The sequence below is a fragment of the Schistocerca piceifrons genome, chromosome 2, assembly GCF_021461385.2.
Source record: "Schistocerca piceifrons isolate TAMUIC-IGC-003096 chromosome 2, iqSchPice1.1, whole genome shotgun sequence".
In the NCBI taxonomy this organism is placed as follows: Eukaryota; Metazoa; Arthropoda; class Insecta; order Orthoptera; family Acrididae; genus Schistocerca; species Schistocerca piceifrons.
Genome location: NC_060139.1, coordinates 190332229 through 190348853, shown reverse-complemented (window position 1 = coordinate 190348853; position 16625 = coordinate 190332229). Strand labels below are relative to the sequence as shown.

The 16625-nt window shown below is 47.8% G+C and overlaps 1 protein-coding gene across 1 annotated transcript in view; it reads right to left on the bottom strand.

Annotated features, from left to right (window-relative positions):
- Positions 1 to 16625, bottom strand: part of LOC124775237 (glutamate receptor ionotropic, delta-1-like) — a 121930-nt gene that overhangs the window by 78482 nt on the left and 26823 nt on the right. Inside the window, exons 4-5 of the mRNA XM_047250075.1 lie at positions 14681 to 14866; positions 2253 to 2406 (exon numbers count right to left, since the gene is read on the bottom strand). Coding sequence (XP_047106031.1) covers positions 2253 to 2406; positions 14681 to 14866 — 340 coding nt within the window. The remainder of the gene's footprint in view (positions 1 to 2252; positions 2407 to 14680; positions 14867 to 16625) is intronic.

Below are 16625 nucleotides of genomic sequence, written 5' to 3'. Positions count from 1 at the left end.
TCCCAAGACGGTTTTCCATGAAGGGCAACAAGGCGGGAGTGTTGGGACAACCTATGTTCCTAGGAACTGGTGCCAAGTTTGAATTTTGGTTGTAAACAAAGGTCTACTAACCTATGAAAAAGGCGTGAAAGAAAGAAAACTTGGACTACCTCCACTAACCTAAGTCACCCGACCGCCAACTCTTCCTAGGGATTGATGGGAAAAAGGAATCAGCCTGCACTGGGCTACTGGAAAGAGGAAGGAGTGTACTTTACTTATTTTGGAACAATTCAAACTTCCACCAAAATCCGCCATCTTGGATGACGTCACAGACGCCATCTTGGATGATGTCATCGCCGCCATCTTGGATAATGGTACTTTGGCGTAGAACATAGGTTGTCCCAATACTAACGGAGCGCAAAATATCGTCGACGTACCGCTCTGCTGCAAGGGTGCCGCGTATGACAATCAAAGAGGTTATACCGTGGAATGAAAAGACACCCCACACCATCACTCGTGGCTGTCAAGCCGTATGGCGGGCGCCAGTAAGGTTCGTATTCCACCACTGTCCTCAACGCCTCCAAAGCGTCTTCAGTGCTCAGTCCCTCTTCGAATTAAGCCCCAATGACCAACATCCCATTCGGATAATTCATTCCTGGTGTGTCAATTATTTTTTCTTTTTTTGTCTTACAGAGTCTTTGCGCGAAGCTGCTTGCAGAGATATGAAGTGGAATGATCAATAATAATAAGTAGTAGGTAAAGAAAAAGCAAACTGCAATTCTTTGGTAGGATATTTGGAAACCATACACCGTTTAGAAAAGAGTTTGGATAGAAAACGCTTGTACGGCTCGTACTACCGGGTGAACAAAAAGTCAGTATACATTTGAAAACTTAATAAACCAAGAATAATGTAAATAGAGAGGTAAAAATTGACACACATGCTTGGAATGACATGAGGTTTTATTAGAACAAAAAAAAAAAAAAGTTCACAAAATGTCCTACAGATGGCGCTGGACAGCAAAACTGATACTGTGAAGGGTGAGAGGTACGCCGATATATTACAGAATCGCATCATCCCTAGCCTGGCTGATAAGCACCTGCTAGAACGTACGATGTTTATGCAGGATGGCGCTCCACCCCATATTGCTAGACGCGTGAAAGATCTCTTGCGCGCGTCGTTTGGTGATTGTCATGTGCTCAGCCGCCACTTTCGTCATGCTTGGTCTCCCAGGTCCCCAGACCTCAGTCCGTGCGATTATTGGCATTGGGGTTACCAGAAGGGATGCTGAAAGACAACATCCGACGCCAGTGCCTCACCATAACTCCGGACATGCTTTACAATGCTGTTCACAACATTATTCCTCGACTACAGCTATTGTTGAGGAATGATGGTGGACATATTGAGCATTTCCTGTAAAGAACATCATCTTTGCTTTGTCTTACTTTGTTATGCTAATTATTGCTATTCTGATCAGATGAAACGCCATCTGTCGGACATTTTTTGAACTTTTGTATTTTTTTGGTTCTAATAAAACCCCATGTCATTCCAAGCAAGTGTGTCAATTTGTACCTATCTAGATTATTCCGTCACTTATTCAGTTTTCAAATTTATACTGACTTTTTGATCACCCGGTAGGATACTGTGGCTCAAATGGCTCTGAGCACTATGGGACTCAACTGCTGTGGTCATAAGTCCCCTAGAACTTAGAACTACTTAAACCTAACTAACCTAAGGACATCACACACATCCATGCCCGAGGCAGGATTCGAACCTGCGACCGTAGTGGTCGTGCGGTTCCAGACTGTAGCGCCTTTAACCGCTCGGCCACTCCGGCCGGCTAGGATACTGTGTAAGTGTGTGCGGCCCATATCAAGTCGCACTAAAACCCGGTTCATCTAGTACATACAAAGAGTTGCGTCACGATGGTTGAACTGGCGACAGAGTGTAAAAGAGACCTCTATTGGCAGAAAGCGTGAGTAGGACGTTGTACATTCCCCAAAAAGATACTTAGAAAACTTCAAGAGGGCAGAAGAATTATTCTTCAGCCGCTACGCACCTGCCCCGCAGGGATAGTACAGAAAAAATTAGACCAATGAGAGGCCGGACAAAGAGGCACAAACAGTCATTCTTTCCACACTGTGCCTATGAATGGAAGGAAAGAATGCTTAGCATATTGCACGTCGAAAGGTTTCTGCCATTACGCGCTTTACAGTGGTGGACAGAGTGCAGAGGTGGAGGTAGATCAGATGTACAGCCAGGGTGTGTGACGTACCTGCAGATCTCCCCTGGCCTCCAGTGCCCTGGGGCTGGTAAGCGCGGCGGTGCCGTTGGCGCGGTCCCAGCGGCCCAGGGGTACCACAACCAGGGACGAGTTCAGCGCCGGCCGGATCTTGTACACCTGCAGCAACTGCGCCCAAGCTGTGGGCCTGCAGCATGGAATGATTCACTCCATCTCACTGCTGACTGAAGGGCTTAAGCTCATCCGAGGCTTAACAGTCAAGTGATGTCCAGAGGTGCAAACTACACTGAGGTGACAAAAATCATGGGATACCTCCTAACATCGTGTTGGACCTCCTTTTGCCTGGCGTAGTGCCACAGCTGGACTTGGCGTGGACTCAACAGTTGTTGGAAGTCCCCTGCAGAAATACTGTGAGCCGTGCTGCCTTTAGAGACGCCCATAATCGCGAAAGTTGTAAGTAGGCTGTTTAGGTTTTTATGTCGGTAACACCACGTAGCGCTCTGTATGAAAATCACTGACTGTGCTGTGTGCAGTCTGCGACTGGTTGGCATTGTTGGAATATTCGCTTGTGTAGTGTTGGGCAGTTGGATGTGAACAGCGCGTAGCGTTGCGCAGTTGGAGGTGAGCCGCCAGCACTGGTGGATGTGCGAAGAGAGATGGCAGACTTTTGAGAGTGGACTACCTAGACGTGTGCCCATCAGAAAGAGTAAATTTGTAAGACCGGATGTCATGAACTGATACATATATCATCACTTTTGAACACGATTAAGGTAAATACATTGTTTGTTCTCTATCAAAATCTTTCATTTGCTAATTGTGCCTATCAGTAGTTAGTGCCTTCAGTAGTTAGGATCCTTCATTTAGCTGGCAGTATTGGCGCTCGCTGTATTGCAGTAGTTCGAGTAACGAAGGTTTTTGTGAGGTAGTGATTCATAAAAGGTATAGGTTATTGTTAGTCAGGGCCATTCTTTTGTAGGGATTATTGAAAGTCAGATTGCGTTGCGCTAAAAATATTGTGTGTCAGTTTAGTGTTGATGAGAATAAGTAAAGAGAAAAATGTCTGAGTACGTTCAGTTCTGCTCAGCTGTTTGAAAATCAAATAACGTAAATTGCAGTAGTTCGAGTAACGAATATTTTTGTGAGGTAAGTGATTCATGAAAGGCATAGGTTATTGTTAGTCAGGGCCATTCTTTTGTAGGGATTATTGAAAGTCAGATTGCGTTGCGCTAAAAATATGGTGTCAGTTTAGTGAATGTCTGAGTACGTTCAGTTTTGCTCAGCTGTTTGAAAATCAGATAACGGAAGAGATTTATCAGCATAGTAATTCATTAATTTTTCTAAGGGGATGCTTCAAATGTCGCAGATAAAAAAAAGAGTTTTATATATTTGAGGATCTTCATGACGTAATAAAACTGGAGCACATGTTGTATGGGGCACCTCCGATTTCACAAGGTTTTGCAATAATTGGGTTTGCTGTGCTTCAAAGAAACTGCAACAAGGAAAAAAATGATTGGCATCTCCTTCTTCTATCTTCTGATAGTCGCGGAAGGGATATCCATGACGCCTATCCGACATAAGGAGCGGAATCATAGTTTTCTCGTTTTCGTACCAAGGGGGAGGTTTCAAAGTGTCGCCGGTGCAGGATTTTGTGCACCAACCGAAATCTCGTCATGTCCCACAAATGTTGGATGGGATTTATATTGGGTGATCTGGTTGGCCAGATCACCGCTCGACCAACCAGTCGTGAACAACTGTGGCTCAATTACATGGATCATTGTGTCATCCATAAAAATTCCATCGTTATTTGGGAACACGAAGTCCACGAACGGCTGCAAATGGCCCCAGTTGGTTCAGTTTGATCAGAGAACAGTCCGTTCCATGTAAACACAACCCACACCATCCTGGAGCCACCACGAGCTTGCACAGTGCCTTATCGACAACCTGGGTCTGTGGTTTCGTAGGGTCTCGCTACACTCGAACCCCACTGAAATCGTGACTCATCTGAAAAGCCACGGTTTTCCAGTCGGGGTCCAACCGATATGGTCACCAGCCTAATAGGGCGCTGTCGGCGATGTCGGGCTGTTAGTGAAGACACTAGCGACGGTCGTCTGCCACTTTCCGCGGCATTGTCCTAGCAGATACGTTCGTCGTACGTCCCACATTGATTTCTGCTGTTATTTCATACAGTGTGGCTTGTCTGTCAGCACAGATGACCCTACGCAAACGCAGCTACTCTCGATCGTTAAGTGTAGGCCGTCGGCCACTTCGTAGTTCATGGTGAGAGGTAATGCCTGAAATTTGGTATTCTCGGCACACTCTTGACACTGTGGGTGTCGGAATTCCGAATTCCCAAACGATTTCCACAATTTAATGTCCCATGCGTCTATCTCCAACTACCAATCCGCATTCCGATGTTGTTAATTCCCGCCGTGCTGCCATAATTACACCCCCCTCCCCCCCTCCACACACCGCGCGACTACTACGGTCGCAGGTTCGAATCCTGCCTCGGTTATGGATGTGTGTGATGTCCTTAGGTTAGTCACGTTTAAGTAGTTCTAAGTTCTAGGGGACTGATGACCTCAGATGTTAAGTCCCATAGTGCTTAGAGCCAGCCTCCACACACACACACACACACACACACACACACACACTCACGTCGAAAAGTGTTTCTCATGAACTACCTGAGTGAACGTAACAGCTCCGCCAATGTATTTCCCTCTTTTATCTTGTTTACACGATACTACCGCCATCTGTATATGTGCATATCGCTATCCCACGACTTTTGTCACCTCAGTGAATTACCTCTGGATTACGACGATTACAGCTTAAAAAGCCTTTGCTGCTATCAAAAATTCCTTTCTATGTGGTACTCTAATAAACATTCGGACGAAGATAGACTGTATATTTTTCTAATATACTAGGGTCAGAACTTTAATAGTGGCAACTATTTATTTACAGCTCGTAAAAAATAGACCCGTGTTTCAAAGTTTTACTGACCTTCAAAATAGTCACCAGCATTGTGTATAACTCGTTGACAGCGATGTGGAAGTCGTAGGATACTCTTAGCAGTGCCGGTTGTGTTGATAGTTTGAGCGGCGCGGCCTATTGCCTGACGAATGTATAGCAGTTCTTGACGAATTCCGTGAAGTGTTTCCATCAGTTTCGAAATCGAGTTGAACTCACGAGGGCTCAAGTCAGGGGAGTGCAGTAGGTGGTATAGCACTTAGCACCCCCATCAGCCAAACAAATTAGTAACAGATTGCACTGTACATGCTTGAGCATTGTCCTGCAAAATGATGGTCAGGTCATGCAGAAAGTGTTATCACTTATGTCTCTATGCTGTTCATTTTTGGAACACAACCTACGACCAGCTTAGAGACAGACACTTTCTGCAGCACCTGACCATCATTTTGCAGGACAGTGTTCAAGCACATAAGTGCAAGCTGTTACTGATTTGTTTGACTGATGAAGCTGCTAAGTGCTATACCACCTACTGCACTCCCCTGACATGAGCCCCCGTGAGCTCAACTCGATTTCTAAACTGAAGGAAACACTTCACGCTATTTGCTCCAGAACTGCTACAAATTCGTCGGGCAATAGACCTCGCCGCTCGAACTGTCAACACAACTGGCGCTGCTAAGAGTATCCTACGACTTCCACATCGCCGGCAACGGGTTATACACTACTTTGAAGGTCAGTAAAACTTGGAAGCTCGTATATATTTTGTACGAGCTGTAAATAAATAGTTGCCACTATTAAAGTTCCAGCCCTCGTACTTATACGAGGGTTGGAACTTAAATAGTGGCAACTACTGATTCGCAACCGATACAAAAGAATTACATGTTTGCACCTGTTACTGTCCTTCAAAGTAGTCACCAGCGTTATGTAGAACCCGTTGCCAGCAATATGGATGGGGTATGGTGTCCGGGGAGTATCGAGGATTATACAGTACTTTCCACTTCCGTCTACCGAACAGAGCAGCCACAACTTGTGCTGTATGCGCCAGCGCATTGTCGTGCAAAATGATGGGTGGGTTGCGCAGAAAGTGCCGCCGCTTCTTTCGCAAAGCTGATCGCAGGTGATGCTCCAAAAAACGAACAGTAATACGACTTAAGCCCTTGTGACCTTGATTTGATCTCGAAGATGAAGGAACCACTTCGTGGCATTCGCTTCAGAATTGTTACAGAGATTCGACAGGTAGTAGACCGCTCTATTCGCACCATCAACAGAACAGGCTCTGCTAACGGTATACTACGCGTTCTACATCGCTGACAACGGGTTCTACACACCGCTGGTGACTACTTTGAAGGACAGTAACATATACAAAAATGTAACTCTTTTGTATCGGTTGTGAATAAATAGTTGCCACTATTTAAGTTCCAACCCTCGTACGTACAACATATAAAGGAAAAGGTTCTTCCCAATAATCTCAAAATATGCTTGACCAATATAATTTAAATTTTTAAACGTTACTCTAACAAACATTCGGACAGACGTAGGACACGTAATTTTAATACATATGAAAATAAATACATATTTCTACCTACACTAATACACTCCTGGAAATGGAAAAAAGAACACATTGACACCGGTGTGTCAGACCCACCATACTTGCTCCGGACACTGCGAGAGGGCTGTACAAGCAATGATCACACGCACGGCACAGCGGACGCACCAGGAACCGCGGTGTTGGCCGTCGAATGGCGCTAGCTGCGCAGCATTTGTGCACCGCCGCCGTCAGTGTCAGCCAGTTTGCCGTGGCATACGGAGCTCCATCGCAGTCTTTAACACTGGTAGCATGCCGCGACAGCGTGGACGTGAACCGTATGTGCAGTTGACGGACTTTGAGCGAGGGCGTATAGTGGGCATGCGGGAGGCCGGGTGGACGTACCGCCGAATTGCTCAACACGTGGGGCGTGAGGTCTCCACAGTACATCGATGTTGTCGCCAGTGGTCGGCGGAAGGTGCACGTGCCCGTCGACCTGGGACCGGACCGCAGCGACGCACGGATGCACGCCAAGACCGTAGGATCCTACGCAGTGCCGTAGGGGACCACACAGCCACTTCCCAGCAAATTAGGGACACTGTTGCTCCTGGGGTATCGGCGAGGACCATTCGCAACCGTCTCCATGAAGCTGGGCTACGGTCCCGCGCACCGTTAGGCCGTCTTCCGCTCACGCCCCAACATCGTGCAGCCCGCCTCCAGTGGTGTCGCGACAGGCGTAATGGAGGGACGAATGGAGACGTGTCGTCTTCAGCGATGAGAGTCGCTTCTGCCTTGGTGCCAATGATGGTCGTATGCGTGTTTGGCGCCGTGCAGGTGAGCGCCACAATCAGGACTGCATACGACCGAGGCACACAGGGCCAACACCCGGCATCATGGTGTGGGGAGCGATCTCCTACACTGGCCGTACACCACTGGTGATCGTCGAGGGGACACTGAATAGTGCACGGTACATCCAAACCGTCATCGAACCCATCGTTCTACCATTCCTAGACCGGCAAGGGAACTTGCTGTTCCAACAGGGCAATGCACGTCAGCATGTATCCCATGCCACCCAACGTGCTCTAGAAGGTGTAAGTCAACTACCCTGGCCAGCAAGATCTCCGGATCTGTCCCCCATTGAGCATGTTTGGGACTGGATGAAGCGTCGTCTCACGCGGTCTGCACGTCCAGCACGAACGCTGGTCCAACTGAGGCGCCAGGTGGAAATGGCATGGCAAGCCGTTCCACAGGACTACATCCAGCATCTCTACGATCGTCTCCATGGGAGAATAGCAGCCTGCATTGCTGCGAAAGGTGGATATACACTGTACTAGTGCCGACATTGTGCATGCTCTGTTGCCTGTGTCTATGTGCCTGTGGTTCTGTCAGTGTGATCATGTGATGTATCTGACCCCAGGAATGTGTCAATAAAGTTTCCCCTTCCTGGGACAATGAATTCACGGTGTTCTTATTTCAATTTCCAGGAGTGTATATTAAGACGAAATATTGTTTACAGTTATTTCTAAAAATCTCGAAGAGCTCTTGACCCATTCGCTTCATATCATCACACGATGATCTAATGAACACTCTGACGGACACAGGCTATATATATTTCAAATATATTTAATACACTACTGGCCATTAGAATTGCTATACCTGAGTCAACAGATGGGCACGTTTGCAAGACAACAACCATCTGCACCAACAGTTCGACGACGTTTGCAGCAGCATGGACTATCAGCTCGGAGAACGTGGCTGCGGTTACACTTGACGCTGCATCACAGACAGGAGCGCCTGCGATGGTGTACTCAACGACGAACCTGGGTGCACGAATGGCAAAACGTCATTTTTTCGGATGAATCCAGGTTCTGTTTACAGGATCATGATGGTCGCATCCGTGTTTGGCGACATCGCGGTGAACGCACATTGGAAGCATGTATTCGTCATCGCCATACTGGTGTATCACCCGGCGTGATGATTTGGCGTGCCATTGGACGACGTCTCGGTCACCTCTTGTTCGCATTGACGTCACTTTGAACAGTGGACGTTACATTTCAGATGTGTTACGACCCGTGGCTCTACCCTTCATTCGATCCCTGCAAAACCCTACATTTCAGCAGGATAATGCACGACCGCATGTTGCAGGTCCTGTACGGGCCTTTCTGGATACAGACAATGTTCGACTACTGCCCTGGCCAGCACATTCTCCAGATCTCTCACCAATTGAAAACGTCTGGTCAATGGTGGCCGAGCAACTGGCTCGTCACAATACACCAGTCACTACTCTTGATGAACTGTGGTATCGTGTTGAAGCTGCACGGGCAGCTGTAGCTGTACACGCCATCCAAGCTCTGTTCGACTCAATGCCAAGGCGTATCAAGGTCGTTATTACGGCTACAGGTGGTTGTTCTGGGTACTGATTTCTCAGGATCTATGCACCCAAATTGCGTGAAAGTGTAATCACATGTCAGTTCTAGTATAATATATTTGTCCAATGAATACCCATTTATTATCTGCATTTATTCTTGGTGTAGCAATTTTAATGGCCAGTAGTGTATCATATCCGCAGTTTCACTTGTCGAGTAGTTGGTTTCCGCCGCTAGCAAGTGGTGGAAGAGAGAAAATGTAAATGTACTATACCATTTGCACGTACAAACAGCAAACACATATAAGTGAATTCGTCTTTGGAACGAAGTGAAACACTATGATACGTACCTAGTGTTGACACTAGTGTACAGTAAGGCAAACAAATACGACGAAAACTAACGTAGTCTACGCATTTGACGGAGCGCCAATGCAATGACGGTGCTAATCTATGCAACCAAGCGTCCGCACAGCCCTGCCTATAAACACGTGTTTACCTGGGAAAGTATGCGCTCCGGATGCATATTTATTGGACTTCTTTTTCTTATTTCGGTGAGTACTATCATCTCTCAAAGTAGTCGACACTTTTTTGAACACCCTGTATATTAAAAAATATGTAGCCAATTGCATCCGAACGTTAATTATAGTAACGTGTAAAAATTTCAAATAAATCGGTCAAGTACTTTTCGAGACTTTTGCTAACAACGATTCCACATTACGTATTATATATGTATTTACATACACTACTAGCCATTAAAATTGCAACACCAAGAAGAAATGCAGATGATAAACGGGTATTCATTGGATAAATATATTATACTAGAACTGACATGTGATTACATTTTCATGCAATTTGGGTGCATAGATCCTGAGAGATCAGTACCCAGAACAACCACCTGTGGCCGTAATAACGGCCTTGATACGCCTTGGCATTGAGTCGAACAGAGCTTGGATGGCGTGTAAAGGTACAGCTGCCCATGCAGCTTCAACACGATACCACAGTTCATCAAGAGTAGTGACTGGCGTACTGTGACGAGCCAGTTGCTCGGCCACCATTGACCAGACGTTTTCAATTGGTGAGAGATCTGGAGAATGTGCTGGCCAGGGCAGCAGTCGAACATTTTCTGTATCCAGAAAGGCCCGTACAGGACCTGCAACATGCGGTCGTGCATTATCCTGCTGAAATGCAGGGTTTCGCAGGGATAGAATGAAGGGTAGAGCCATGGGTCGTATCACATCTGAAATGTAACGTCCACTGTTCAAAGTGCCGTCAGTGCGAACAAGAGGAGACCGAGACGTGTAACCAATGGCACCCCATACCATCACGCCGGGTGATACGCCAGTATGGCGATGATGAATACATGCTTCCAATGTGGGTTCACCGCGATGTCGCCAAACACGGATGCGACCATCATGATGCTGTAAACGGAACCTGGATTCATCCGAAAAAATGACGTTTTGCCATTCGTGCACCCAGGTTCGTCGTTGAGTACACCATCGCAGGCGCTCCTGTCTGTGATGGAGCGTCAAGTGTAACAGCAGCCATGGTCCCCGAGTTGATAGTCCATGCTGCTGCAATCGTCGTCGAACTGTTCGTGCAGATGGTTTTTGTCTTGCCAACGTCCCCATCTGTTGGCTCAGGGATCGAGACGTGGCTGCACGATCCGTTACAGCCATGCAGATAAAATGCCTGTCATCTCGACTGCTAGTGATATGAGGCCGTTGGGATCCAGCACGGCGTCCGTATTACCCTCCTGAACCCACCGATTCCATACTCTGCTAACAGTCATTAGATCTCGACCAACGCGAGCAGTAAAGTCGCGATACGAAAAACCGCAATCGCGGTAGGCTACAATCCGACCTTTATCAAAGTCGGAAACGTGATGGTACGCTTTTCTCCTCCTTACACGAGGCATCACAACAACGTTTCACCAGGCAACGCCAGTCAACTGCTGTTTGTGTATGAGAAATCGGTTGGAAACTTCCCTCATGTCAGCACGTTGTAGATGTCGCCACCGGCGCAAATCTTGTGTGAATGCTCTGAAAAGCTTATCATTTGCATATCACAGCATCTTGTTCCTGTCGGTTAAATTTCGCGTCTGTAGCACATCATCTTCGTGGTGTAGCAATGTTAATGGCCAGTAGTGTATTTTTTGCGATATCACAAATGGACACAGCCTCCGGGCCCATGCCCTCTACGCTGAAAAATGTCCACAGCGCAGTGCACCCTCCGATAAGTTATTCGGCAGACTTTCCCAGCGTCTGGGGGACACAGGTTCCTTTTGCACCACGGAGGACTGACGATGAAGGCCCCGCCCCGTCCTCACGCTTGATATGGAAGACCGTGTGCTATGTCTGGTGGAAGAAACGCCTGGAGCAGTGTGCGATGACTAGCAGTAGCAGAAGGCATGTCTCACTCTCCTATCTGGGGTTCCTGAAAAATTGGTGTACTCGTATCATCTACGGCGTGTTCAGACTCTGAAGCCACAGGATCATCATGGCAGGTGACAGTTCTGTCGCCGGCCGTGGTGGCCGAGCGGTTCTAGGCGTTTCAGTCTCGGACCGCGCGACTGCTACGGTCGCAGGTTCGAATGCTGCCTCGGGCATGGATGTGCGTGATGTACTTAGGTTCGTTAGGTTTACGTAGTTCTAAGTTCTAGGGGACTGATGACCTCAGATGATAAGTCCCATAGTGCTCAGAGCCATTTGAACCAACTTCTGACAGCAAAACCAAATTTAGTGGGAAGAGGTAGAAGGCACCGTATTAAGACTCGTCCGAGCTTTCCAAGTGATTTATTGTTCCCAACTACAGTGCCGCATTCACCTCAGTCTGTGTCACTAGGTCCTGCAATGTGGAGGACACCACTTTACTATCTGCGAAACAGATTGGCGCGGAATGGCTGCCTCAGCGCCGCCCGCTGACAAGTGCAAGTTGGTCCGTGCCGTGCATCCCTGCCGGTGTGGCTTGGATCACGGCACGATCCGGCAGCTGAATCTGCAGCCCTCGCCCTGGATGTCTCTGGTGCGTGTTGGGAGCCAAGACGACTGCCCATGGTAGTGAGCCATGCGTTGGCCCGCCACTGGCTGGCTATGGACCCTGTGTCGGCCTCAGAGGGTCGAACCAGCGACCCACTGAGGACTGCAACGCTGATGCCTCATCTGCTTCTGTGTGGAGCTGGTGGTGTGACACACCCCGCCATCCAGGAGATGGTTGGTTGGTTTGGGGGATTAAAGGGACCAGACTGCATCCAGGAGAGCTGCCACACTTGAATGCTTTGTTAGTGAACCGGCACCAATTTATATGTGGCTGTGCTCCTCTGTTTTGCTAAACGCACCACACCACATCACGTACACGTAACACCTAGGTTGGCCAGTGGGCCCCTTCTGCCTGTGACTTGCGCCATGCAAACCGCTGCGTGTGCTTTTTCCAGCGATTCTACGGCCCTGTGGCCTCCATTTTACTTCACAACTGCTCGTGAGTGTAACTCACTGTAAACAGGCCCGCGCCCGGCTGTAACTTCGCACTCAGAAATATTGCTCCGAAACCGACTTATCCTATCGCAAACGGTAGTGCCGCTACAATACTCTTCCCAACCAAACCAATGCATGAATTCAGCCAGAGGGAGTGCAACATGATATTAATAAGGGGGCACGTACTACCAAGTTCATTGTGTTCTGGAAGGTACTGACAAGGATGTGGAGCCAACTCAACTCCAGTGCCGTGGCCAGCTGTGCTAAGACTTCTCTGTTGAGGATGCATCGCATGAACGGGCCAGTCAAGTTGGTTCCACAGTTTCTCCACTAGGTATAAAGCCAGTGAGTTTGGTGGCCGGAAGAGTTCAGTATACTTGTCCTTGTGCTCTTTGAACCACGTACGTGCACTGCAAGCTGTGTGATACATTGCGTTGTCCTCCTGGTAGATTCCACCATGTTGATCAAAAACAGACATCATGTAGATATGTACATTGCCCCCCCCCCCCCCCCCAAGGGTAGATGTTTACATGTGTTGATCCATTGTGCCTTCCAGAATGGCGAGATCGACCCAGGAATGCCACAAAAACATTCCCCAGACCATAACGCTCCCTCCTCTGGCCTGCATCCTCTCGACAGTTATTGCAGGGTGTTTCCTTTCAGTCTGATGGAGCTCAAAACGTGATTCATCTGAAAAGGTCACCTCCCACCACTCAGTGGATGTCCAGTTGCGATACAAAATCCAGCCTTCGTCGCCAATGAACCATAGTTTGCATGGATGCGTGAATTAAGCGCCTGCTGCAGAGGCCCCTAAACAACAAAGTTCGCTGAATGTCGTCGAGGAGACACTGTTGACAGCTCCTTGGTTCACCTGGCCGATATATTGCATGTCTATTCGCCTGTGCGCATCTCCACATCTGTGATTCACCGCTGTTATCTATGACCTATGGTGCACCACAGTTACCTCGGCGCGAGGCTTGGACAGCACTATTTTGCCTTGCACGGTAATCTTCAACCACGTCGCCACGCGAACAGTTTGCAATCCAAACAGTTTCGGAAATGCTTCCACCCTTGGCCTGAAAGCTAATGATCATTCCCCTTTGGATGCCAATTAAATTGCTTCTTTTTTTTTTTTGCAATACGACAACGACTGCAGTGTTTTCCGCTTTATACAGGGTGTTACAAAAAGGTACGGCCAAACTTTCAGGAAACATTCCTCACACACAAAGAAAGAAAATATGTTATGTGGACATGTGTCTGGAAACGCTTACTTTCCATGTTAGAGCTCATTTTATTACTTCTCTTCAAATCACATTAATCATGGAATGGAAACACACAGCAACAGAACGTACCAGCGTGACTTCAAACACTTTGTTACAGGAAATGTTCAAAATGTCCTCTGTTGGCGAGGATACATGCATCCACCCTCCGACGCATGGAATCCTTGATGCGCTGGTGCAGTCCTGGAAAATGGCGTATTGTATCACAGCCGTCCACAATACGAGCACGAAGAGTCTCTACATTTGGTACCGGGGTTGCGTAGACAAGAGCTTTCAAATGCCCCCATAAATGAAAGTCAAGAGGATTGAGGTCAGGAGAGCGTGGAGGCCATGGAATTGGTCCGCCTCTACCAATCCATCGGTCACCGAATCTGTTGTTGAGAAGCGTACGAACACTTCGACTGAAATGTGCAGGAGCTCCATCGTGCATGAACCACATGTTGTGTTGTACTTGTAAAGGTACATGTTCTAACAGCACAGGTAGAGTATCCCGTATGAAATCATGGCGGTGAATCGAGGAAGTACAGTACACACTGTCGAAACTAAAATGAGCTCTAACATGGAAATTAAGCATTTCCGGACACATGTCCACATAACATCTTTTCTTTATTTGTGTATGAGGAATGTTTCCTGAAAGTTTGGCCGTACCTTTTTGTAACACCCTGTATACCCTGCACTGCTAGTGCTGCCACCTGCTGTCTGTGACAGGTTAATGCTTGTTGACGTCCAACACAGGCGGAGGTCATATTTAATGTGACTAGAGTGAGTATGATCGAGTGCTTGCAGTTGACAGAAAGGCTTGAACAGCGGAATGGTATCTCAGTGTGGACGAGCTGCAGCGAGCAGCTGTGGCGGCTGACCTGCGCTGCGCGGTGCCGCCTCCGCCGCCGCCCCTGCGGCGTCCGGGCGCCGCCCACAGGCCGCCCGCCACGTCCCTCCGCCCCCGCGTGCTGTTGGCGCCGCCGCTGTGTCTGCAGGCGCCGCCCCGGCAGCGACCACGCGCCCGCTTCTCACCCCTCTCACTGACAGAGTTTCTGCCACTGGTCCTGCACAGTCACCACGTCACACACTGTTCATAAAGTACTCCGGAACCCTCCCCTATCTCATTTCCACTGCTGGGAGAGAAAGTCATGAAATTTACACAGACTGAAAAAAATTACAGTACCAAAAGATTATTTATGGATCATATGTTGAAAACAATAGACTGGCTGGGTGAGATTAAGACAAAATAGGCAGTCTTGGATATGCCGATGACTTAGTTGTGATGGCAGATTCGATTGAAGGTTTGCAAAGTAATATTTCAGAGCTAGATCAAAAATGTAAGAACTATGGTATGAAGATCAGCATCTCCAAAACGAAAGTAATGTCAGTGGGAAAGAGATATAAACGGATTGAGTGCCAAATAGGAGGAACAAAGTTAGAACAGGTGGATGGTTTCAAGTACTTAGGATGCATATTCTCACAGGATGGCAACATAGTGAAAGAACTGGAAGCGAGGTGTAGCAAAGTTAATGCAGTGAGCGCTCAGCTACGATCTACTCTCTTCTGCAAGAAGGAAGTCAGTACCAAGACTAAGTTATCTGTGCACCGTTCAATCTTTCGACCAACTTTGTTGTATGGGAGCGAAAGCTGGGTGGATTGGCTCTGAGCACTATGGAACTTAACATCTATGGTCATCAGTCCCATAGAACTTAGAACTACTGAAACCTAACTAACCTAAGGACAGCACACAACACCCAGTCATCACGAGGCAGAGAAAATCCCTGACCCCGCCGGGAATCGAACCCGGGAACCCGGGCGTGAGAAGCGAGAACGCTACCGCACGACCACGAGCTGCGGACGCTGGGTGGATTCAGGTTACCTTATCAACAAGGTTGAGGTTACGGATATGAAAGTAGCTAGGATGATTGCAGGTACTAGTAGATGGGAACAATGGCAGGAGGGTGTCCACAATGAGGAAATCAAAGAAAAACTGGGAATGAACTCTATAGATGTAGCAGTCAGGGCGAACAGGCTTAGATGGTGGGGTCATGTTGCACGCATGAGAGAAGCAAGGTTACCCGAGAGACTCATGGGTTCAGCAGTAGAGGGTAGGAGGAGTCGGGGCAGACCAACGAGAAGGTACCTGGATTCGGTTAAGAATGATTTTGAAGCAATAGGCTTAACATCAGAAGAGGCACCAATGTTAGAAATGGTTCAAATGGCTCTGAGCACTATGGGACTCAACATCTTAGGTCATAAGTCCCCTAGAACTTAGAACTACTTAAACCTAACCAACCTAAGGACATCACACACACCCATGCCCGAGGCAGGATTCGAACCTGTGACAATGTTAGCACTGAATAGGCGATCATGGAGGAATTTTATAAGGGGGACTATGCTCCAGGCTGAACGCTGAAAGGCATAATCAGTCTTACATGATGATGATGATGAAAGATAATTAATCTAGAATAATAAAATTTCGGGAATACGTTTTTGTAGGTAACATATTTGACTAACATTGCAACTTCACAGGTTAATGTAAGCGCAAATATCAAATTCTGGTGCATTAATAACCGCTATACCTGCCAGAATGTTGAATGCAAGGACGCAAACGTGCATGTATTGTGTCGTACAGATGCCGCATGCCAGTTTGTGGAATGGAGTTCCGTGCGCGTGAGGCGTAGCGCCGTATACCGATCCTGCCTTGGAGGTGGTTAAGTGGGAGATGTGTCTCAGGGCTGGATAGTGACAGATGGTGACGCCAGACTGGACGCGCACGTAGTTTATGTATCAGCCGGTAGAGGACAGTATTGGATAGGGGAC